The following is a 25,553-nucleotide window of genomic DNA, read 5'->3' as shown; positions in this document are numbered from 1 at the left end:
TATATATAAAAACATATGTTGTAACTATCATTGGTTTTTCTTCCCCATGACTTGAAAACTAAAACTGGAGTTGGATGATCTGTAACCTAAGTAAATTATCTTCCAAAACAACATGCGTAAAAGATATATTCAGCATTTATCTGTCAGTTGGGCAGTTATGTCCTGCTGACAAATGGATTCTAAGAGACAACTTAATAGGCCTTTTGATACAAAATGAAAAACATCACAAGCTAACTTTATAAAAAGGTGCATTGTACTGCATAGAGACTGTTTCAGATGCTACAAGATTCTTATCCAATGCCTTAAAACACTCTCTGGATTAACATCATTTCTGTGCGTTGTATTTACTTAAAGGATGTGATAACATCGACACTATGTTACATAAGAGTGTACGATAAGAACTAGAGCTGGCTGGGAGGTGGATTTTTTTTTCTACAGGAAATTCCAGCTTGTCAATATTTTGTTTCATTGAGCACTGGAACAAAACCCGTTGGCTGGGCTGCCTTTCTGGCAAAAATGGAACAATCTATTTCTTTGCCAGCTGACATGTCTGGGGAGCCAAGAAACCAACCGAGCAGTTGGCAAATTGCCAGGTAACTCGATAACCAGGCAGCTAAGTTACAGCAAACAGCCAGCTTGGTTGGATTTCTTGCTGGCAGATCACCGCTTTAGCTCCTGTAAAAAGTTTTGATGAAGCCAGTACTATCTGACATTTTCAGTGCAAATCTGTTCAATTAGAAAATGCTCAAACACCCTCTCAATAACTGACTATTATTGAGTCAGTTAATAATGACTGAATGCAACCCTGCCTTGCTTTGGATTCCTTTTGGATTTCTTCAGCTTTGCCTTGTGATTTATGCACAACTTTGTTGTGAGTATGAGCTTCTGATATCACTGAATTTTCCCGTATTTGATCCAGGATAATATTCAACCCCATGAGGGAGTTTTCAGGTTGTCCTTCATTGCTATTTATGTGATTAGTTTTACCCAAACAACATTGCATGCCAGGAATACCCAATAGTACCTGCTTGTGTATCCCTACTAACCAGCAGGTACAGTTACTACTCTAGACAGTAAGGTATTAGGTTGAAAAAAACCACTTACATATATAACATATGAGACACACTCTGTCTCATTGTCTTAAGTGTGTATTTGTGGATTAGTGTAAGTTAGGATGAACTAGCAAAAATGAGATAATGAGGCACGTATATCTTCTAAACTAGGTAAAAGATACTTATCTGTATGCTTTACTGGGTAAATGGTAGTGTTGAGATCAGCACAGATTCAGAGATCTTCCTTTGTTTTTAGAAGTAGCAGTGCACTACCTTTGCTGAAGTTACCCTTATATATTACTGCAGAATTCTGGCAGAGTTGGAGTAATTTTTCCACTTCAGTGTTTTTGGACAAGTTTGCAAAACTTTCAGACAGGTTTGTAAAAAAAATACATCTTTGCCTTCCTACAGTTTAAGATTATGGTATCATAATAAAAAGAATCAGCTGCTTTTTCCAAATGTTTAAATAATTTCTGTTCTAGGATAAAGCTCACCATTTTTTAAATCTGCAGATACTTTTCACTCTGCTAGCCTACCAGAAATCTTCTATCATCAGTTGTTTCCAACCGGTTCCTGTATATACTTCCTCTTTAAAGCTCAGAGATGTCATATACTATTATTACATTAACTGTGGTAACTCCAGGGAACAATGAATTCCCTTTTAAATGTTTAGTGGTAATTACATTTTCTGCAACTTCATCTATTTAAGTCGTCTCTAATACTCCTGCTGTGAAATTAGAGGAACAACAGATGCTTTACTGAGCCACGTTTCAAATCTTGTTCCTTCCACTTATAATAAATAAATGCAACTCTTACTTTCTTGTTCTCTCTCAAATTCAACTCCTGTAGAGATGCTGCAGCAATCGTGGTGAATCCCAGCCTGTTACCCCCAGATTCCAAATGAATTTTATGATAGTTGCTTTGCTTTTCATTGACCTTCATGTTTTCTACGCATGGCCCAGTTTACTGCAGTTTTTACAGAGTTTATTCTTGATCAGGAAATCATTTGCATTGTGAGTCTCTTTCACAAAATGAAAATAGTGTAGTGTGCTGTTCATGATGTGCTTGCTTCTTCCTTTCTGGTGGACTCGTTGTACAGTCTGCCATACACTGCTGCAACAGATCTTTGCCATCAGTGCTGCAACACTGCAAACAGTGTTCTGTTTATCTCAGCTATAATAACTTCAGCATGTTTTAAGTTTCAGTCAGTCTCAACATGTCCATCTGAGTTGCCCAGTTTTATATTATACACACAAATTACTGCCTCAGTGTGTCATTTAAAGTCTCTCTCATGCTTAATTTCCTCAGTTCAGCCACATACTCAGAACTTTTATTTCATTTCCGTTCTGATATGAATAAAAGAAGAAATGCCATTTAAACATCGATGTGTTTTAATGGAAGTTTTATAGTCTTTCCCTTCAGAATATTTGAATGGAAACTACCAAATTCTAATACTACTTGGTGACACCTTTTCACCTGCAATAGGAGTATTGAGAGCTTCTCAAAAAATTCATTTTCAGTTCTCTCGAAAAGTAGGAGTAACAAGGAATAAAAAACCTAAGACAAAGTAGAATGAGTGATTGTATAAAAGGTCAGCATGATACAAGGAATCTCTAAAAGCCATATTGCAGGGAAAAGGAATTATTACCCTGGGGTGCTGCCACTGTGGAAAGTGGCTGCTCTAAAGCTCTGTTCCAAGGACGTCTTTGCAAGTCACTGCCTGAAGACTGAAAATCTTGGCCAGAATGAGACAAAGAATGAAAATGCCTGAAAGAAATAGTGTGAGTTCTTCCCCACCCAAGTAGGATTTCAGAGTAACTAAGTCTGAGTTATCTTTGCTTTGATTTCATTTTCCCAATGAAAATGAAATAGCTTCTCCCATTTAAATTTTCATTTGAGCTCAGAAACGTTACATTTGCACATCATATTTAAAGCCAAAGCAGCTTAATCTCCCCTATAAAGAGAACTGACTTCAGCTGTCGCTGAAGCAGATCAGAGCAGAAATGCAGAATGTAAACAAATAAGTTTGAAATGTATTTCCAGAATACTTCTAGTTTATCTAATTGTAGTGATCATTACCCTAGGTACTCCTCCTGATTTCTAAATATAACTTTAGCCTACGTGTTTACTCTGTACTAAAAACTATATGGAATTGAGCATGTGGAGACCATTGGGCCAGGCCAGAGGAAGTTTGGAATACACAGACTAATCATAAACTATGCCTGAGTCTAGACAGGAATGATTTTAAAAACTTATGCATCTACAGGCACACAGCTCATGATCACAGCAATGTCTATCATGAGTATATTCTATCAATAAGTCAAGGTATAGCTTGAAAAAGAACAAGCATGGCACTTTCTGGAAGAAGTGACTTCATGATTTTATACTGACCAGTAAGATATCATATTAATGGAACAGATTATGACCTCTAAGAACAAGTCTTTGTATTTTTTTTTGTGTTTTTTTGTTACAAGTCTTCTATGGCCTACAGAAAATACAGTACCTTTTGCAGAGCAAGAAAACTGTTCCAAAGTATCATCAATAGTTACTCATTCACACTTGACTGTGACAGTAAATTAAATAGAGTTTTTCCAGATTCAAACATAGCTTAAAATTACACATCTTGATAGGACCAGATCTTCATGTATTACCAATAATGTATTATTTTCCTTTCAACCAACTTTTTCATTATTTTTCTATCTTAAAAGAATAAATATTTCCTGTGTCATCACTGAAAAAACTCTTGTTGCTTTTAAACCATGGAAATATCAAACATAATTCCAAAAGTTTTTCACTGATTGAAAGGGAAATAATCCACTGTCTGCTTGGCTAATTTCAAGAAACTGCATTAGGGATACTTGGAAATGTAAAAAAAAAAAAATAAAGGTATATTAAATTGTTTGAACTTTAACAATGTATCATCATTTACAATTGATAAGACACTGTTCTATCTATAAATGAATGGAAAATGAGAATTAGTTATTTGCTTTCAAATAATTGCCCAAGTCACATGCAGCATAATAAAGCACATGTGCTATAGATAAGTCATAATTTGATTCTGAAAGCTGTGTTATAAAAGTATTAAATTATTTTATCCTTATCTGCCAAAGAGATTCCAAAATAACCAGCAGCTTTTCATTTTGTCAGCTTTGAACACATGGAATTGTTGAGGCCTGTCCTTGCAAGATGGTTATCTTGAAAGATTGCAGCCAAAAGGTTTTTTTAAGTGTTTGCTTGCTACTAAAAGTAATTTCAAAGTTTAGGTAAGTATTGCCCAATTGCAATTTTTTGTGCTCTTTAGGAACAATGAAGATGGGGCACAGGCAAGAAATCAGTGTTTGAAACCTCTGCAGTACTCATATTTCTTTTACTTTATGCTAAAAACTTTACAATAGTCATAAACTTAGAACTATCTGATCCTGTATGAGCTGAATGGTAAAATAAAGACACTGCAGGGTAAGTTATAATAAAGTACTGATGATGGCTTCTTCAGTAATATAACATTTAAAACACATCATGGCAAAGGAGAAAAATGGAAATGGATTTCATTTTCCCTAACGGCCTAACTTCACCATTTTTACATCAGAAAACAAAATTATATTAATCTGATCTAGCCACTTCATCTGCAGGATTATGTTGATTTTTCAGGGCATTGAAAGCATTTTTTTATGGTTGAAAATTGATCAGAGCCCAATATAAATGGTTTGTGTGAGGAAAACTGAGCATTTCAGGGTTTCAGAAGAATCACTGAAGAATTTGCACACATCTTTTGTTAGGAAACAGTGTAATGCTTTGTCTTCAGATCCTAGATTTTTTAAGGGTCTGGCAAGGCAGATTTGCCTGAAAGCATACTTTCTAGTCCTGCCTCCTTGATCATTGCAGAGGGGAATCTTCGGGGCACTGCGATGGCTCTTGTTCTGAATGCTCGGTTTTCCTTCTTTCAGAATAATACTAGAGTATGTTATGAAGCACAGTAATACAGCACGAGACCAGTCCTGATGACTGGGTTGTTGACGGGGCAGTACCCAAACCTGGGAGACAGGAAGTATCCTAGGATCATCAGTACAGATTATAGCCCTTTTTTTTTTAATTTCAAGAATTTATTTTGTCCATATCTATCTAACGTCACAGGGAAAGATAATTTGCTATTTTAAATGCACTTTAAGAGATTGAAGAAACCTGATATTGATAGTGCTAAGGCTGAGTTTCGAAATAAAGTTAATTCCAGTTTTATAGCTGACAAGTTTTAGAATATAGTTTAAAAAATTGAACTTAATTAATATTTCTGATTAGTTTAAGTAATAAATTGAAACTTAGCATGACTGAATTGTACATCTGAAGGCAGTATAAATGTGCATGTGTGAGAAGAATACTAAATGCTAAAGAAAATATCTTATTTTCTTTAAAATATATCTTGAAGTGCCCTGCTGAAGGCTTTCAGTTTTAATGTGGTCATTTTCCAGTTCTGTCCAGCAAAGATAGCAACCTACACTGCAGGTAAAGGAAGCTTGTCAGGGCTAGGGCTGAGGAAGAGACTACAATGTGGACAGACTGTTACGGTTCCCCAGACTTCAGAAGCATCCAGGAGAATGGCAAAAAGGAGTTTAAAGCTACCATGCTCTGCACCCTCCTCTCTCGTGCTCCAAATCTGCCCTGTGCTTCTGAAGGATTCTATCGTTGCCAGCTTTCCCACAACCATAAGTGCAACCCAAAAGAAAAACCAGAACACCTACAGAGTCATCAGTTGCTGGTGGGTCACCTGACAAGTCACACTGTGGGCAGCGATGAGAAAAATACATGATAAATTCTCCACCCACAGTATTCTCTGGAGCAATCCTGAAGTGGTGTTGTGTAGCTCTTTGTAAAGTATGCTTTGATTCATTAGAAAGAAAAGACTGATTTAAAAATATTAATGTATTGTGGTAAGACCTTAAGGAGACTGCTATTTTTTTGAATGGTATTCATCATATAAAAAAGCTCCCCAACATTCATCTGAAGTGATCCAGCAGAGAGCATGCACGTCTCTCTTCATTTGACGTGTTTTTACCATGGATGGTTCAAAATGAATGAGAGCTGATATTAAGTCAAAAGTAAAGTTTGGTCACCAAAGCACTGAGGAGCACTATTACAGCATGTTTTTTGTCCATCTGTGCAGGTACCATTTTACCAGTGATGACAAAACATTCAGCCAGTTTGACATAACAGATCTTTGAAATAGCTACTGACAAGAAGTTGCACAAGACAGGCATGCAGTAGTATACTATAGCATTCAGTTTACCACTTTTCATTAAAGTTTGCTTTAAAATTAGGAGTCTTTCTGTAATTTTCTGAAAATTATGACCAAAGGAACCTCATTTAGACCTTACTTTCTGCGAACTTTCTCATCACCATAGGAGTGACAACATTTCCAGGCAAGATCCAACAGCCCAGCCAGGACTCTGTCTCAGATACTGGCTAACAAAAGATGTTTCATGAAGGTGCATGAAGCCCATTAACCACATAAGAAAACATTTATTTCTAATTTCTGACATTTAATCATTTTCTTAAGTTGTACAGTCTGACACACGGTATTTCTACAAATGTTGTTATTGATAAGGATCTGATCCACTAACTAGTGTTAAATTTGTTTAGGAAAAAAAAAAGCTGTGCACTTCTTTGAAGGCAGACTAGAAGAGAAATTACTGATTTTCACAGAATGGGAACAGAACAGTAACCGAAAAGCTGAACCTATGCAAGAAAGGATGATGTTGTTAAATACACTGGCGACCATGCACAGCTGAATTTCACTATGCTATACTACTTACAGGGCTGAATAGCTCTGTATTTAGTTTTTACATACGTGCAAAAAATCAAATCTCACCTCTCACTCGAGATCACTGAGAGAATTTTGCTAAGATGAAGGAGATTTAGCCAGTGCAAAATTTGGTCAGCATTGATCATCACCAGAATTTAGACACACCAATGAGAAGTGCCATGAGATGTTTAATGACCACAGATGGTTAGCTTTTCTTCTTCTGCCTCATGGGGGGGAGGGGGAACTCCAACAAAATGCTGGCATGAAGTATCTTCCCGGGACACTGGTTACATATCAACTCAGACAGCTACAGAATTAGCAACATCATTTTGAGCTAGGCTTTTCAGCTTTTTTTGGAGATGTCATGTTCAAGTTTGGTGACTACTTAGCTCATTGTTTTTTAATAGCACCTGTAAAGGACTGGAGCTTTTTCTTCTCTCTAATAGCACTTTAGTGTCAATTAGGAGAAGCTGTCAGTGTTTCTACTTTAATTCTGTTATTCTTTGGGAAACTTGAGGCTGCAGTTCTGTAGGCTTGCTGGCACTGAAAGGGGAAGACCGTGCTTCCTCTCTACCTTTCCTCATTCCTCTTTTCCACCTGCACCACCTCCTCCTTGGGCCAGCCCTGGTGTTGATATAGATTCTTCTATCAGCTGATTTAGTTCACTAACCCTGCAGACCCCTACCATGCTGTGGTTGTTCCCCTTTCTTGCCCACATTAGGGAGTTGCTTTGGTTCACAGAGAGGTCTGACAAAAAAAGTGCTGGAGCTAAGTAAGTAGCGGAGAGCAGGGCTGGGAACAGGCAAACTCAGTACATGTGAAATCACAACCCAAAAGCTCTGTTATGGTTGATTATTGCATAACTCATAGTATTTCATGAAAAGTAATGAGCAGTTTCATGGTTTAAAGTGAGAGCAAAACAAGCTGTCTGCAGTAGTGTTTGCACTGCGGTGCAGCTCTTAAGCACTAGGTGGCCTACTTCCAAAAGAAATCCGCAATTGCATCTATTCCACTGGGCAAGAGAGGATTAAGAAGTAGAGTTTGCCCAAGTCATGTAACTATTTCATAAATCATGCTATCCTGTGACAGTTATTTCAGGGAATATCAGTTGTTTATTGCAGAGCAATGGAATCACAGAATATCGTACTCCATAAATTTAGCAGATTGTTGAGTTTAGACACTGGATTCAGTTAATAAATGAAACTGTCTGTGCGCAGGCTCTTGCTGTGCCTTAGTTTAAATTTCTTTTGTAGAAGATGAAGTTCAATTACCGGCTGTGACAGATGCAGAGTTACCACAGCTCAGCTGACACGTGGTAGGTATCCTGTGACATGATCATGAGTATGACCCATTGGGAACTGTATTTCCAGCTCAGCAAACCGCGACTGCAGCAGTTAGGGATTAATCCTGTATACTGAAAAAAATATCATCTGTAGTTTCAGGACTGCTTTTCCTCAAAGGGGATGAACCAATGAAAAGACTTCAACCTCACCTATAAAATGGTAGTGATAAACTTGAAGGAAGAGACGTTGCCAGTGCTGGGCATGAGAACTGCCAAAAGAAACAGGTCTGGAAAGACCCGAAGAGGCACCTACAGGCTCCTTGTTGTCCTCAGATATGCTTTCTGTGTTTTGTTAATTATTGTCCTGTTAATTATTATTGAGAATAAATAAAACAATGAGTTACAAAAGCTGGTTGGTCACTGGCACCCAAAGAACAGCATTCAACTGCCAAAGTCAAGACCGGCTGAAAAAATGACCTGCAAGTTTCATTGCACCTGGAAATGAATCACAGTGCTCCTCTGCGATGAAGCAGGGAACCAGGAGATTCTTGAATGCCCTCAAAGAGATGGGGGGCAGAAGGAGAAGGCAAGAGGAGAGATGCAGCTGCCATGGCAAGTGTGATACTATCAGCAACCATTTTGCTCCAATTCTTATTTTTTACTATCTAAAAGGGGGGCAGGAAAGAAAAAGCAGAGCAAGGGTGAGAGTCAGAAAGAGAAATTGCATGTTGGCTCAGGTATTTGCGTGTCCTCTGGAAAAGCCCACAAAATAAGTCCTGCTAGCAGCTGTAATTTATATACATCTCTTAGAGAAAATGACTACTATTATAGGCCAGTAGAAAGAGTCAATGCAGAAAGAAACACTTGCGTTTTTTGGAAAGGTCTTGAACCACTAAGTAGAAATTTTTCAGTTAATACTGAGAGCTAAGCAAACTTTTGTGAAATAGTAAACGGCTCTTAACAATAAATTGCAACAGCATCAGCATACACCCCTCATATCCAACAATGGTCTGGGTGTCAGCATCACCTACTGCTCAAGGTGAGGCTGCAGCAACACTCTAGCATGGTGTGGACCCTAAAATTCTCGTTTTTTCTCTGTTTAATGTGGGAAGTGGGAACCTGAAAGGAGCAACAAATAAGTCTGGCAGCCAGAATGCAAACATTAACAGGTCAGTAAAATGTCATGTAACTTCTCTCTCCAGTGTCTGTTCCTATGCTTTCTCCCAGGCAAACCCCTTCTCCCAGCCCAGAGATATCTTGAGGGTCAGGTTCCCACAAGTCACAAAGCAGTAGGTCTACTGAGGCTAGGAGTGCTATTTAAATTAATGAAAAACATTTTCTCTTCCCACTTCCTTAGGGATTAATTTGTCTGGATAGCAGAAGCTTCCAAACTAGGTCCTAGATTTACAGATGTAAAAGAATGACCAAGCTTTATGTTCCAATCTTCTCTTTTTAATCCATCAACAGAAATAGTGTTTAATAAAATCCCACATTAACTGGCCATTTAAGAAAACTTGGGACAATAAATTTTGCTTTCAAAATGTATATAGTTTGAGAGGGGATTTATAATGAATAAACAAACTCTGATCTATTGTCTTCCTGCTGGCAAGTGATCTGAGTTAATAATTTAACTTCTGTTTGAAAACTAGCGTTTCAGCAAACCTTAATTGAGCTTAGTCAGCCATTAACTATGGTTCTTATTGACTGAGAAATAAATGGTGATTGATTGTCCTGATATAATTAATGGTTATTGGATTTTTTTTTTTAGGAATTTAGGCTCATTTGTCCAAGCTACTCTTTCCACAATGTTTAGAAAATTTAATTAATATTCCTATCAATATTTTAAATAGGCTCAAGATTCTGGGAATTATAGCATAATCATTTTTATGGCTGAGGGGCCACAGGGAGATGCAATTATATTGAAAATATTAATAGCAAAGAAGTTTGATTTATAAAGCACTGTATACCTTCCTAATACAATTTGGGGAGATTTTACTATATGCTGAAACTATTCATTTCTAGATGGCCCATAATACTGAGTTTCAGCAGGGCTGGCACAACTATTCGTCCCCTCCAATCCCCTTTGTTTAGCTGCCTTATTGCTTTATAAACTCTTTGAGAAACACATTTGATTTTTATTTATACATAAACTCATTCAATTATTTTCTGGTAAGATACAGAAGAAAACAAATGACAGATACTACTTTAATGGGCATCTGGAAAAATAATTTCAGTTTTCAACTGATGTCTGCTGCTCTCACATCTCTTGATCTCAAGTATCCCAGGTGTACAAGCATCTACTTGGGTTTATTGCATGCAGATTACTTCAAAGAAGGGGTTCAAAACATAGTGGGGTGGAAGGTGGAGGAAGGGAAGAGAGGAAGGAAGGGAGACTGAACGACAGAGCATGATCACGTAAAGCTCATTTCTTTATTCATTTTTGTTCATCTCAAATTATTCGCCTAATGTTTCTGATTGATTAAAATCATGCTTTTAAGCAAACACAATTGGAAAATAACTCACCAAGCCTAAATTAGAAGCACTGGCTCTGATGCTATGTGCGATTCACCAGCTGCTCGCAGATTCCTGAGTGAAAAGTTGCTGATTTGACCTTGCGAGAACTGAATGCTCCAGCAAGACCAGAGGGGAGAGGCTGTGCTCGGGAAAGCTTAGCAAGGCGCCGTTCCCTCAGTACGAGAGAAAACACCATTTGCTGAACAGATCTTTATTACCAGGGACAGTGTGTTGGGGATTCAGAGATGCTAACTGTGTGATATTTAATTAATGAACTGGATCACTTGGAGGACAGTGTGACTGCCAGGAGAACGTACATCTGCTGTTAATCAAACTACATGTGAGCCAGGCAGCACCTAGATTTAGGGGATGAAATTGATGGCGGCAAAGGAACTTGCTTATGGCAAACTTTAATTGGGAAATACTTCAGGCACCTAAAAAGCTTTGAGCCACAGGACGGAAATACCGGCAGAAGGGCAGAGTGGAGGGACAAGTTCAGCAGGGATAAGCACAAGCCCAGCTGCACACTGCTGTCAGGGAGAGGAAAAGGAAAGCAAAGCCCAAGCTGAAATCCTGCTGCCTCAACAAGTCATCTGCCACGATACAGGATGTCTCCTTTCATCACTCTGAAATCTATCCGTCTCTCCCTCTATAAGAAGAGGCATGCATTTCCGCGCAGATCCCTTTCGCTCCTATCCAGGAGGAGTCAGGGCAGCTGCTGCTCTCGGTCATCTGTGGGCATTCGGCTCGGGCAGAAAGCCTTGCGCTGCCTGTATACTTTGTCACGCCAAGAATACAAATTCTGATCCAGGGCTTCTTCCTGCCATCAGGTGGCTGGAGCAATCCAGGCCACGTGACTGCTGCCATGGGATATTTTATTTCCGAAAAGTATACTTACAAATATGACCAGAACTGCAATTAGAAAATAGGCTGTAACAGCCCCAAAGGAAACGTTACAAACTAGTTAAATACACAACCAGCCAATTCAGGCTAACACTATACTCCTACATCTGTTTCCAGGACAGGGGAAGATTTTAATCAAAACACAAGCTTTAGTGGACTGAATGGCATCATTTTTTAAGAATTTTGTTTCTCACTTTTCACCACACCCACCTGTAAGATTAACATGAAATGGAGCTGCTCACAATACCAGCATTTTCACTTTTCCTCTTGTAGTTTTTTCAGTCCATCCCAACCACTCTTCTTTAAAGAATTCTCTATTTTATTTTTAGACAAGATATCTTAATGGCCCTTTTTGATAAACAGTCCTGGCAAGAACTCTGTGCTATGAGATTTGCTTCTGGGGATTCCCCGCTTTCAGGAGCCCCAATTTAAACTCCTTCATGTCTATCGCTTCCAGCTTTCAGATTTTAATGAATTTTGTCATTGGAGTTAGCATAATTTCAATGACTATCATCGTATTCAGTGTTGCAAACAATGGCATAAGGGATTGATTATATGCAAGAAGTACTAAAATATATGCTGCAGTGTGAAGTTCACATTTATCCATATTCTTTTAAAGAGTATTAAAAACTTAGCTCTGAGTGTATCTTCCAAATTAAGGCGTATAATGAAACCAGCCACTTTTTCACATTCCTTGAGACCTCAATCACCTAAAGCTAGCATACAGGAAAGATGAACTATGTGAAACCTATTTTTTATTAAGTCTTGTTGCTAGAAGCTATTCTAGAGTATTCATGGTGTCAATGCACCATCATATTCAGTCTCCTCATATACTGCAGAGTGCTCTCCCTAACAGTGTCCCCTATTATACCTCATTAGCTGTTTTTCCTAATATAGTCCCTTATTTATGACACAGTTTTGATTACTACGAGCATTCACTTTGGATTAATTAAGAAAACTGGATACATGCAAAACCACACCTGGAATGAAAGTCTGGGCTTTGATCTGAAGAGATTCACAAGCACCTGGAATTCACTGGGGTCTGAAACTGCCAGCTCTGACCTCTAAATGGTCTGGGTTATCCACAAAAATGCCTCCCTCAGATACGATCACATCAGGACAATTGGATCCCAGCTCCAAAACTGTTGCCCTGATGAACTGACTCAAGTTGACATAGACTAGAGTTTTGCTTTTGCATATGCCATTAATTGCAGTTCCTTTTGCATCCCATCCCAGGTAAGTACTAGCCTAGTAGCTCACTGCCCTAAAACGCGGTAGCTGGTCATTGCCTGCTGAATTACCCTCTGCCGTCAGGGCTTGGCAGGGCCTCAGCTCAAATGATTGTTTACCTGGGTGGGCGTTGTAGAGTTTCGGTATATATTACCAGGAAAAATGTATTTGTTTTACTGCCACTTACCTTAGAAATATGGGCACTACTATATGTTCTGTTTTAAAGACTGTTGTTACTATGGATGCAAATATAAAGCTATTTTTACATTTAATATGCTGTATGCCAGCACAATCTAGCAGAAGATCCCTGCAAATGTAAACACCTACATGCACAGTGACCTACTTACAAGTTACATGTGGACTTGCACGTAGCCATATAAAGTATTTTTAAAAGCTGTATTCAAAGCCTGTAATTTAAAACAATTTTAGTGCAGTGTGTGGCATACTGAATAAAAATGATGCTTGACAGTCATTCATCCAAGTTTTATTTAGTTTTAACATACAGTTTTCTGTTAAATTACAAAGGCTTACATTGTGCCAAGAACTGAGTATTGTATCAATTTCAGTGGGCAATTTTGTTTTAGATCTGATGACATTGCTAACAGCCCACATTTTGAGTGGTGACATCTAAAACTCCGTGTAATGATGTTCAAGGACTTCCACTGATTGCCAGACACAGAAAGAATTCAAGGACTTACATACATTGAATGCATTCTGTTTATTTGAGAAGGAAGATCTCATGGGAGTGCCCATTATGGAAGGCATCTCTTATCATGTACAATAAAATCAGCCATTGCTTCCAGCAGAATACAAAAATACACATCTCAGTGACTTCCATACAATAATAAATATGTAATCATGCATCCAACAATAAAAAGGCACAGAAAACTGGTCACTTAGTAGTCATAAAAATTACTAACTATATTAACAAAGCCACCCAAATTATCTGTACAAGGAAATGTAACAATATATTCCAAAGGTGAAAACACATAAAACATCTTTAAAATAGTATATGCAATAAATACCTCAATTGTTTTTATATATTAAAAATAAAACTGTGCCATTGTAAACAGTATGTAAACAAACAAAATTCACTGTTCCTTACCATTATTACAAGTAAATAAAGCCAAAAGTTACACCCCTGCTCTGTTAGATATACTTCATTGGCAAGTTTTGTCAGGCAGTTTAAAGTTTTACTCTTTTCTGCAGCAAACAGAGCCCACTATGTGTGTAATTGTAAGTACTATAGCAATTGCTAAGCTTCAAAACTGACTACCGGAAATGCTGGAGGTCCTTAAACAGTCGGAACTGAAACTAGGAAAAGCAACATTTGCAGTGTTACGGACAAACATAATTTAATTATACTGCATATAATAGTGTCCGTAAAACTTAGCCACTTATATACCACTACTGGTCTATAGGCGCCGGGGGGCTGTACAAAGGTGGTAGAGCATCCTTATTCCTGCAGACGGAGAAAGCGAGGCACAGAAAGGTTGGCCCACCTGGCTCTGGTCGGGCACCAGCTCAGCGGCAGGAAACCAAAAGCAGAATCCAGACCTCTACCCACTGCCTGCACTTCTTCCTCATTTTGCCTGATATCCTGTAGATTGGACTCATCACGGTCTTTTAGGCAAATAACGTTGAGTCCTGAACTCCATTCCTGACTCAAATTACAGAAAGATAACCAACACACAGAAGGAAAGCTGTTTGCTCACTTGGGCATCCCTCTGCTCCCACTGACAGCAATGGAGATTTTCCACCGACTGGAGTGGGAGCGCGATAGGAGCTTTTCTCCCAAATCTGCAGTCGGATCCACATTAGCAGACTAGTGAGTCCAGGCAGAGCCCTGAATATTCACTAGCCTCCTTTCTGCCTCTACAGTTTAGTCTTTTGAGGTCTGCTTCTGTAGCCAACAAGCTCCTGGAAAGTTCAACCAACATGCATACTTTCTTCCTTATTAGCAAGAAGGCAAGCATAAACCCGAGTATTTTCTTTTCTTAAACAAAATTACATCAAAACACTCCTGGGGCTAGTTGGCCTTCTCTACACGTCTTTAGATTGAGCCTTACAGGGGAATACAGCTGGCTTGCTATTTCTTCAACTTTTGATAACCTTGGTGTAGCTACCTCATTTCACAAATCCTACTGTGTCCCTGGGGTGCCTATCTGCCACAAATACAAACTTACCTGTTCCAGATGCACACATTTCAAAGTGCATGACAATTCTTGTTTGAAAATAATATTTTTAGAGTTAGATTAAGAAATTAAGATGATGTATGTATTCCGCTGTTTCACAGCATGATGTCTTTTTACAGGAAGAATATACTTAGAGTATACACAAATAAAAAGATACCCTGGAAAGGGATTTAGGAAGCACTGCATTACAGTATTTCTTCTCCCTGGTGCTAGCAAAGAACTGACCTTTCTGTTTCTGAACAAATGATTTCTCTTGTATCAATCAGGCAGTTGCCTGATTTGCCCTACCACTTAATATTTTCATAATTTTCTTCAACTGTGAAATATTAAAAGAATCATTCTACACATAGGCTTTGAGGAGATATCCATGTTTTGATGAGAATTTTAAGGTATACTATATAAAGGGGGTTTTTTGTTTTGTTTTGTTTTTTTTAAGATAAAGTACTTTTGGATAAGGTACTTAAAATATTCTCATTCCAGATTTGCAGAGCCAGCTGAACTGTATGAAATCAGTAGGTATACAAAACAGATGAGACCGCTTTCTATTCATCAATAAATAATTCTTCATTTTCAGTTACCACACTGCAGGCTATCTTTGTGGAGAGAGATAAGAAATGTGATCTATTTTTAGAAGAATCTGTATTAAGTCTTACAAAAGTTATTTTAGAATTTATTTTCTTAGACATAATAAAAGACCAGAACAATGAAAAAATCTGTACATTCTGTGATGCATATATCCCCACCTGTGTTGTATTTTGCAGGTTCTGTAGAAAAATCCAAATAACAACTGCAGATTTCACATTGGGAAAAATAAATACATTTCACTTACTAAAAAAAAAAAAAAAAAAAAAAAATCACAGTAGGAAAATAGCCAGTAAACAATAGATTCAGAGAGGTTTAATCTTGGCCCTAGTGAGATCAATGGGAGCTTTGCCAAGGATTTCAACAAAGCCAAAATTTCACCCAGAATCTCATACAATTCTTTAGCTGACAACAATCATAAACATCCTGCCACTCCATTGTATAAGTTAAATATTAATAAGCATCTGTAAACATCCTGCAATTCATCTGATATAAAAAAATATTACAATAAAAAACAATGCAGCATCTCTAGCATTGTGTATATATAAGTTTTTGGCTCTGCACACAAGTTGGCATCATTATATATGCAAAAACAGGGTATGTATATACATATATGTACAGGTGTGCATGCACATACACACTACAAACTAGATACTACATATATATAGACACATGCACACGCAAATACTGGCAAGAGAACAACATTCATAGGTACGGCCTTTAAAACTCTCCCGATGATCAATCTGACGTTAACTTTTCGGTGAGGAACAATTTCTTCCTACCCAAATCCTCTATAGGCTTACACATACATGCTAATACTAAAACACACAAATAATCTCAAAGGGGCACTGAAGTGCTGTTTAAAGCTAAGCACATGCCTAAGTCCCTACAGCTCTGTACGTTTGCAAAGACAACGAATATTCTGCAGAGTGGACAGGAGCAGGGGAAATGAAGGGCACAAACTCTGGGGCACTTTTTACCTGACTAAAACAGTACCAATCACGTTAGATGTTTACATTGCTAATTAATACGTTCTTGAAATGGGTGGAAACTGTGTAGTCCAGCTTTTTGCTTCAAACTGTAATTCAGACTGAGCTATATCAGTTGTGCAGAAATCTTGCACTATGTCACGTTTTTGACCAGCAGGGGACATGCTGCAACACTTACATATGTACTAGCAGTTTTCACTCATACAAATAAGTAAATGTTATTACAGAATTGACTTAACAGCTGTACTGAACTGGAATATGAGTTTAAGTGACAAACAGAGCTACCAGAATTGCCCACTCATGTTGTGCCACGATCCTCTCAGCATCTTTAAAATACCTTTAGAAGAAATCTGCTTCTTTAAATGCCAGGACATACAACACAAATACAATTTTGCAATTGTAGCATTTATATTATAGCACTGGGCATTTAAAGATATCTACCCTGGACATACGATGGAAACGTGCTACACTCACCAAGTAAAAGATACTAATAAACATATTCTGGATAATATCTATGAGTGGAAAGAAAAGAAGAATGTTTACTTGGGCTCCAGATCTGACACTGATATATAAGACAAATTACTTGTTTTTATTACGACAGTTGATATGTGGGCAAATTATGGCTCAGTACTCCAGTGTGCAAGAAACTATAAAACAACTTGTACACTTATTCGTTTTTGTATTTCACAATTTCTGCCATCCAAACACTTCTCAGTCTCTCCATAACCAGCTGACAAGAAGAGCCGTGAGTTAATGAGTTTCCATATTTCATGTATATTTTAAAAAAGGCATATTAGGTGGCTATGGTCTTAATAATTGGGGTATATTTTTCTAAAGAAATGCTCAATTTTAAGAAGTGGTCTTCTCCCTATCTGCATTACTAGAGGCAGGAGAGAATTTTTAGAAATGATCAGGCTGTTTAATTTCTATTATTACGATAATGTAAATAAGTAGAGCAAATGAGAACCAGAACTGAAAGAACAGTGGCATTTTTGTTTCCTTAAAACAGCAGGAAGCCCAACGTATGATTCTGTGCTGATTCTGGATAACACTGAATATTTGGGGGTTTTTTTCCCCCCACAGAAATTCGAAAGTTTTGTCCCAAATATTCCAGAAATCTTTCATTAAGAAAAACCATTATTTCGCTTTTTTTCTTTTTACATGCTTTGTGTCAAAGAACACAAGGTAACGTATAACTGTTGAAAAAACAGACAGAAAGCAGAATGAATCAGAAACTCAGAGCCAGAAGTTTAAAAAAAAAAATTGTTTTAAGCCACTCTTGGAATCTGGCTTTCTGCCACTATGGATGAAGACACAAAGCTGCTAGTATTTGACATTAAATGATTCATGTGCGTGTGGTGATGATGATGAAGGACCAGGGTCTGAACATTGCAGAGATCAGGCCCTCATCACCTCTTAGAAGTTACTCAATGGCTTTTTAAGGTTCGTGCAAAACTAAACTCTACCTACAAATCCCACGTATTGCACATCTAATCTGCTGTGAATATTATCCTCCTGTTTGATGAGCAAGAGACCCCTTCAACATACAAACTTCAGCAAAGTGCACTGCTATGTAGACAGCAGGCAGCTCTAGGGAAGTCCTGTGTTGCAGCCTTTTTTAGGATTCAAAGGACATGATGTAAGAGAGTGGCTAATGAAAGGAATTATTTCCAGGCAGGTTCAGCAACTGTGCTCGAGGGAAAAAATGGTAATTTTGTCACATATGGATGACCACATTTTTCAAAGTGCCTGTTTTAAGGACAAAGACCACCCAAGAAAGAAAGCACAGACACCGCAAGTGACAGATGCAAGCAGAAAATCCTCTGAAGTGCAGCTATAATCCAAATGCCTACTTTAATGTGGAGAGATGTCATCTTGAGAGAGGACAGTGCCACTAGAAACCTGCTACGTTTCTTGCATGCCTGCGTGCCTTACCGCTGGTTGTAAACATTCACAAGATGCCCGAGGAAAAGCTCTTATATTCTCAAAACACCCACTAAGAGCCCCCAGACCCTTACACGTCAGCACACGTATTCTCTCTTCTTTGTCCTCCACTGAAAAAGCAACACTGAGCAGCTTCTAACAGCTTTCCTCAACCTCCACGTTCACACAATAATTAACTGTAACTGCAACGAGAATTAGTCCTGAACAAAGCCTACTTCAACTGATGCAGGGAAAAAAACCATAGTCATATATATAACTCTTTCTCTGCTAATGACATTGGCATGCTAGTAATTAAACTAAAAAGCTCCCTAACTAATTACTACTTTAGTTTATTAAAAGTGGGGCTTAAAATTCTAATTCCTTTTAAATATTTATAGTAGGCGTTTGGGGCACTACGTGTGGGGGGGTATTTTTGGCTTTTCTCTCAGTTTCCACCATGAAAACAAACCCCAATTTTAGTTTTACTTTTAGCTCATTTCTTTCTGGTTTCAATTTCCAGTTCACATGCTCTGGTACACTATATTTAAATCAAACACAGCTTCCTAAAAAATGGAAAAAATTATAAAAACAATTCCTAATGCCTTTAAACTTTGTACCATATTATTTCTCTAAATACATTTTAACTCATGACATTAATCTTTCAGCTTTACTACAAATATTTATTTTTCTCTCCAAAGTATATTTTCTATAGAATGAAGTATAGATTAGTCACTCCACACGTGGCCTACTAATAGCTAATAATCTCTAGTCTTTTAAAAAAAATCTCACAGAGTTGGTGAGGTTTATCCAAAACACCTCTCTTTCAAGGGGCACTCCAGTAGGTAGTGTTAATTGTTAGTGATATGGACTGCAGGGGATAAAACTGCAGTCAGGTAGCTGGGATTGCAGGGATATAACTTAAAGCAGGATTTTAGTCCTCCATGGCTACGCTAGCCTTTGGAGCCTCAAGCCCTGCGCAGCCTCGGAGATGTCCCGGAGCACCCTGCAGCTCCTTTCTAGCCTGCCTACCCAGCTCTTCTGGATAGAAACAGCGGGGGCAACATGCTAAGGTCTCATCCTGCCAACGAGCTGGGAAATTATCCAGACACGGAGCTGGGAAGCAGTGCAGGAACATTATTAGTACAGACATAGCCTGCGTTAATTATAAATTATGCACCGGCTTCTTCTGCCCCTGCTAATACACGCAACAGGTTAAAGGAACTCAAAATCCCATCAAAGTGATTGTATTAAAACTGATTGTTTCAAGTACAACAAAGGTCTTCAATTATTAAAAAAGATTTCTATAATTCAACCATGTAAATATATGAATTTGCTGTTGACTGCTCTGAAGGAGCTCTTTAACCACAGCAGCTAAATTCATTACAATTTGTCCCAGAATACTCTCAGGTCTGTAATTGCCAGCAGTTTGTTAGTTTGCCAAAGTGCTAAAGGTGCTAATTTTTGTTTTGTTTTGTTTTGCTTTTTATAGACTGTGAAGAGATGATGTTTCAAGTTTAATCCCTTGGAGTGAGCAAACTTTCAACTCAAAAAAAATTTTTTTCCATTTCAAAAAATTGGAGGCAATCACTGTTAATCCTACAGAAGTTAATAGGAGCTTTGCTATTAGCTCCAGCTGGCTACAGGAATAGTCTCAGGGAACTCTCCAGATGGCATCCAAATGAAATGTAATTTCTAAGGGACAGACTGGGCTTCTGTATGGCAGAAACGAGTATTTCAAATACATAAGCTAACCATTAACAGAGCAATTAAACCTAATGCAACAGTAGTAGAAAAGAACTAGAAAATTTCTTTCTTTTGTATGAAAGATCAAGTCCACACTATGTTCTCTATATAAATACAAGAATTTATACAACCAGTAAAGATCTCCTATTGATAATCACCAAATGACGCTCTATCAATCCTGCTGACACTATCATTTATCTCTGAAGATGCAGCAGGCAAATTTTAAGTCAGTCCTGTCCAAACTCTTTAGCTTCCTCAAGTCATCAAAAACTCCTCCTTTTACTTAAGACAGCAACAGTCATGTACAGTTCCTGCCAACATGAAATCTTCGCAGTAAGAATAAGCAGCATCAAACCTTGACGATATGAAAATCATACCACAAAACGTACAATCTATAAAAACAGAATCAAAAGAGGGGAGAGTCCACTGTATAAATATAACACTCAGTACGCTGCATTTGAGAGGTACTTATGTCATTGGGGTGGAAAAATAAAAACTTCATATAATTTTCTGTGGCTCTCACTCACTCACACGTGAGCTGTGCGAGATGATTTCCTGGTTGTAAGCTAAATATACTGCTCCAGCTGAGTTATCCTCAACAACATACATCCCTTGTAACTTTAACTTCCATAAATACTTTTTACACTGCTAATTACAAATTACCAGAACTGTCAAATTTATATGCAAGAACTTAATACTTAGAAGCACAGATAAAGAAATGGAGAAACAGTAGTAAACATTACTAATGCAATTGTTAATAGGAAGCATCAAGCAAAACTGGTTCTCTGACATGTCCACCATGGAATTTATCTATGCATAATATATTGTTTTAAATCTTTTTTAAAAGTAATATTACCACACTTTCGCTCATATTTTGTTTAAGTGTTAATTTTCTGTTACATGTAAAAAAAGGTCTCCTGCCAATCTTCCAGAAAGGAAGACTAGATGCAGTGAAAAACGTTGGCAATTTTACCCTTGAAAAAAAATGTGTACATTATCAAGGCATTTTAAAATTTTCATAAAGTGAAGTAGCATCACTGTGTTCAATTAAAAAGTAAAAATTGGCAGATTACGTGTTTCTGTACAGAAAGCATTGGAATACACAAAATTGGCCAAAATCAATTCTTGTTTGAATTATAATTTTTTGTTTCAGTCTGAATTTCTCGGGGAAGGGATGGAGAAAGAATGATCATTTCTATTATTTACGCTACCAAGGATATTTACTCTAGTCTCAGAGTAAAAAATACTGGCAGGGTTTTTGGTCACATGCTTTACATTTTACTGTTCTCCCATGAACTTAAAATATTTCTCTTGGGAGGAAAAAAAAGTAGTTAAGGGGAAATACATAAAAACGTAGTCTAATACATAAAGGAAATTTGCAACTGCCATCACATAAGAATTTTGATTTTTGAACAAGTTTTTCCTTTAAATTATTGCAAAAACGAAGAGTACAATCACGAGTTTGCCTGGTTTCATTCAGTCTCTAAAAAGAAGATGTTATGCATTATAAAGGTAGTATTTGTATCATCTGAAACAGAGGTTGCTGCAACAGTTGAACACAAGAAGCAGGAAAAATTCTATTAAAAAGTGACAACAACTAAACATGCATTCAGCAATCTGATATAATTTTAAAACATGCATTTCTTCTCTTCTTCTTCCCTAAGTGAAAAAAAACAAAAAACCCAAAAACTAACTACTTCTACGGGGGGTTAACTTTTTTTTTTGTTGAAATATTAGGATATATGCTTTGAAACATTTCAACCATTAGGAATAAATTATAATGAATCCAAGTCATTAAAAATGAAACTATGCAAGTCCTAAATTCTAGGAGCTGGGGCTTTTACAGCAGTAAGAAAAAAACAAATACTTGGAAATCTACAGTCATCATGAAATGGTAACACTGTGTTCAAAAATCTTTCTTTAGAGAAGCCACATCGCTTAATACAGTTACAACCCATGATCTCGGTAAAGAAGTCCCATGAAATATTTTGAGCCCCCTTGTCGAATGCATTTGGAATCGATATCCAATACTATTCTAAGGCATGGAGTTGCATAAAACTTGCTCTCCTGGGCATCTATTAAATACAGCATAAGTGATGTTTAAAATACTTTTTCTACTTGCACATTTAAAAACCCCCTTTGCCTGTAACAATCAAAGTTAAATTCTTTGGTGGTCATTTAGAAAAACTGAACTGTACAAAGACAAGCAATAAGTTGTCCTATACTGAGGTAATCTGAGGAGCATCATAAGAAAGTTGCTTTACAAACAACACTTGGACAGTTTCCCTGCCTAAAAGCAGCGCCTGGTTTTTAATATACTCAGTGGAGGCCTCTACCGCAATCATTGTGTGGCCTTAAGAAATTTGGTTCTATAGCCCAACTTAATGCAATACATGTAGCAAGGCTGAAATTTTTAGGGAGAATTTATCCTACAAATAGGAAAGTAAAGAAAGATCTTTTATGAATTATGACTGGGAAGAGTAACCGCATAGTCTACCATAGCAGCCATATATCACAATGCTGCCACACATTAAAATATAGCGTAGCCTACAGAGAAACACGGAGAAAAAAGGAAATACAACTTATTGAGCCTTGATGGATGCCATCTGAACATGATTAAAGGGGTCAATGTCAAGTACATAAAAAAAGAAAACACCTTTTCCATTGTTTGCCTAACTTTCCATTGTTTGCATATGCTTTTAATATAACAGCATGAAAATAATGTCACTTGGCAAATGGAACCGGGGGCAGAGGGGAAGGGTACGACTGAAAACCTAATGGAACGTAGCCTTTTACTTCTGTTTGTACACCAGAATAATCAGTTATGTCCACAAGGCTCCCCGAGCGGTCCCTGCTCAACCTACAGCAGCAAGAGCCCACAGCACAATGACCGGATGTAAATGAAGTCTGCTCTGCTCCTTTGTATAATTTCTTGCAATAGGAGAATGAGAGGAATACACTTGACTTTCCAAAGGCCAATTCCTCTCATACTCGTGAAAAAGGGAGGGCAAAACCAGGATGCAGTACTTGACAGTGTCCCCTTTAAATGGGAAAACAAGCTTTTGAAAAAAACAAAAGCAGCATTACTCTACTGCCCAATAACAAACCAAACACATATTAACATATTCTTTAACCTGTAAGAATTGACAAAGATACTTGATAAAGTCAAGCCCCTCTTGCTGGAATGACTCATTCTTGGAAACAGCAGAGAGATACCAATTCTGTGCAAATTCTCAGGCATGTGGTGCAATATCATCTCATCTCAAACATTTAAGTAGCTTTTAGTTTCTTAACCTCTAGAGATATGCAAATTATTTTTCTATAGATTACTACTTTGTGACAAATTAACCAGAAACTCAATTATGAACCTATCTTTTGTTTAGTAAACTGTAAATAATCTTATAAACTCTGTTCTAATGCAATTTCTAAACAAAGGTGGTTTTCATTTTTTAACCTGTTTACACTCATGAATTACTATCTTGTATGTGATTCATCTTTGCATGCATAGTGTAAAACCTTTGAGGTTTTTTTTTTTAATTTTTATAATCTACCAGTGTAGGCGTATTGACAAGAAACAAATGGATGCCTTTGTATGTATAGATAGAAAATTTTAAATTACTAGTAAATTAGTTATGAGCAAAAGCTTACCCCACAAAAATCAAATTAGCTGCTACATTTTAGAACTTTTCTTATGTATGATAAATAAAATGGATTTACTTTCCTTGTAAAAAAAATTTCATTAATCTTTCAACCTTCTTTTTGAACAACAGAATAAATAAAATGATTAGTGCTTGAAAGTTCAAATATGCTACAGATGTTTAAGGTCACTGACTAACTACATTAATGCACCATGAGAAATTCTTTATAATTTTCCATGCAGGAAGCCAATTGATATTTTTGTGAGGTATCGGTCTTTCAAAAATACTCATAAGTTAGTTACCTGATATACGTTCTGTACATGGTATATTTAAAAAACTATCTGTACAGTGTTTCATTCATATATAATGCATATAATTTGCTGAATATGGCACAAACGCTAAGTTTCCACACCCACACATCCTTTGCCATAGAACACATTTAGGTAAAACACAACACTGAAGAATAGAAAAGTGCCTGAAACTGGAAAAAAAATAAAGACACTCAAGTAGTAATAAATTAAATCTCATTCAAACCAATATAAAAGTTGTTCAAGTGTTTTAAGTATCAGACAGGTCATGCAACAGAACAACAGACAGGTCAGGCAGGCACACCATGCGTTACAGCTTGCATTCATGGCATAACAAGGTATCTGTCACCACTCTGCGTGGTCAGGGAGCGCTAGGTACCTGAGGCATCGTCAGTCTCGCGTGTTCAGCCCTGGAAGAGCCAGCTCTCGGTCCCCTGCATGGGAGGCGTTACAGCAGCTGTGCCTCGGGAGGACGACCAGATAACCTCACGCTGTACACTGATATCTTGCTGCATTGTAAAGAGAGGCATACGGAGCTGCATGTAAGCAAAGCAATCATTTCTTAGTTATATTTTTCCAGTCAGTGCAGTTCACCATATACCAATCAATTTACCCAAATGTGCTTATCCAAATCGGTCAAGTCTGTACACCAAGAAAATGTCTTCATGTACTTCATGTAACCTTTTTTTTTTTTTTTTGGCACAAAACCTTTTATACTCTTGCAACAAGCTCTTCACCAGACAAGAATTCAGAGATATTAGCCTGCACAAACACACCAGTGCTTTCTCTTCCGAACAGTAAACTACAAAGACAGCTAAGTGCCTGTAACAGCTTTGCTTCTCCAGCAACTTCCCCTCTCTCTCTAGGGAGAGCACCAGCATAATTACACTTCAGACATAGGGGTGTTCTTGCCGAGCTCTTTAATTCCCTGGAGAATTCGCTTCATATGGCCCACTTTCGTTATCCCCAGGTCCTACAGAAATTAAAAAAAAGAGAGAAAGAAAAAGAGGAAGGCTTATTTACCAAATAAATAAAAGGGCAATGATTATGATCTAGCTATGCAACAGATATCTAGAAATGTGCCTACTACAATCAACTTAACATTAACTGGAAAAGATTCTGGGGCGCTAGCAAGTATTGCCTAACAAGAAACTAGCTTACAGCATACAATGAATCTCCCTCTGTCCTGCAGAGAGAAAATTACTTACCTGCAATAATCACAACCCAAGGCGCTGCAATATCTCTCAAAAGCATATCTTTTGCTTGACGGCTAAGTATAAATGCTTTGCACAATTTCTGGAGAAAAAGAACAATCTCCCCCTCCTCTCTAACACAGCAATCAACAGCTTGGTAGGATGTGATGGATTAGGGCTCCTGTTCAGCAATGTTACTTGATTTGT

The 25,553-nt window shown here is 37.5% G+C and overlaps 1 protein-coding gene and 2 long non-coding RNA genes across 5 annotated transcripts in view; 1 reads left to right on the top strand and 2 right to left on the bottom strand.

Annotated features, from left to right (window-relative positions):
* Window positions 1-712: 712 nt before the first annotated feature.
* On the top strand, window positions 713-8,405 carry LOC135330299 (uncharacterized). The gene is made up of 3 exons (XR_010392241.1): window positions 713-871; window positions 8,100-8,161; window positions 8,283-8,405. It is a non-coding gene; the product is annotated as an uncharacterized LOC135330299 (long non-coding RNA).
* On the bottom strand, window positions 7,559-10,714 carry LOC112982651 (uncharacterized). The gene is made up of 3 exons (XR_003259026.2): window positions 10,652-10,714; window positions 8,339-8,492; window positions 7,559-8,260 (listed from the first exon to the last, which is right to left on the bottom strand). It is a non-coding gene; the product is annotated as an uncharacterized LOC112982651 (long non-coding RNA).
* A 2,529-nt stretch (window positions 10,715-13,243) lies between these two features.
* The window catches only part of DGKH (diacylglycerol kinase eta), a 168,982-nt gene continuing 156,672 nt past the window's right edge, over window positions 13,244-25,553 (bottom strand). For all 3 annotated transcript variants that reach the window (XM_064504820.1, XM_064504818.1, XM_064504819.1), the window contains one exon: window positions 13,244-25,126. In XM_064504820.1, the coding sequence (XP_064360890.1) occupies window positions 25,037-25,126 (90 nt within the window). In that variant the 3' untranslated portion in view covers window positions 13,244-25,036. The remainder of the gene's footprint in view (window positions 25,127-25,553) is intronic.

The sequence above is a fragment of the Dromaius novaehollandiae genome, chromosome 1, assembly GCF_036370855.1.
Source record: "Dromaius novaehollandiae isolate bDroNov1 chromosome 1, bDroNov1.hap1, whole genome shotgun sequence".
In the NCBI taxonomy this organism is placed as follows: Eukaryota; Metazoa; Chordata; class Aves; order Casuariiformes; family Dromaiidae; genus Dromaius; species Dromaius novaehollandiae.
The sequence above is the reverse complement of the archived record's forward strand: the minus strand, read 5'-3'. Positions and strand labels throughout refer to the sequence as shown.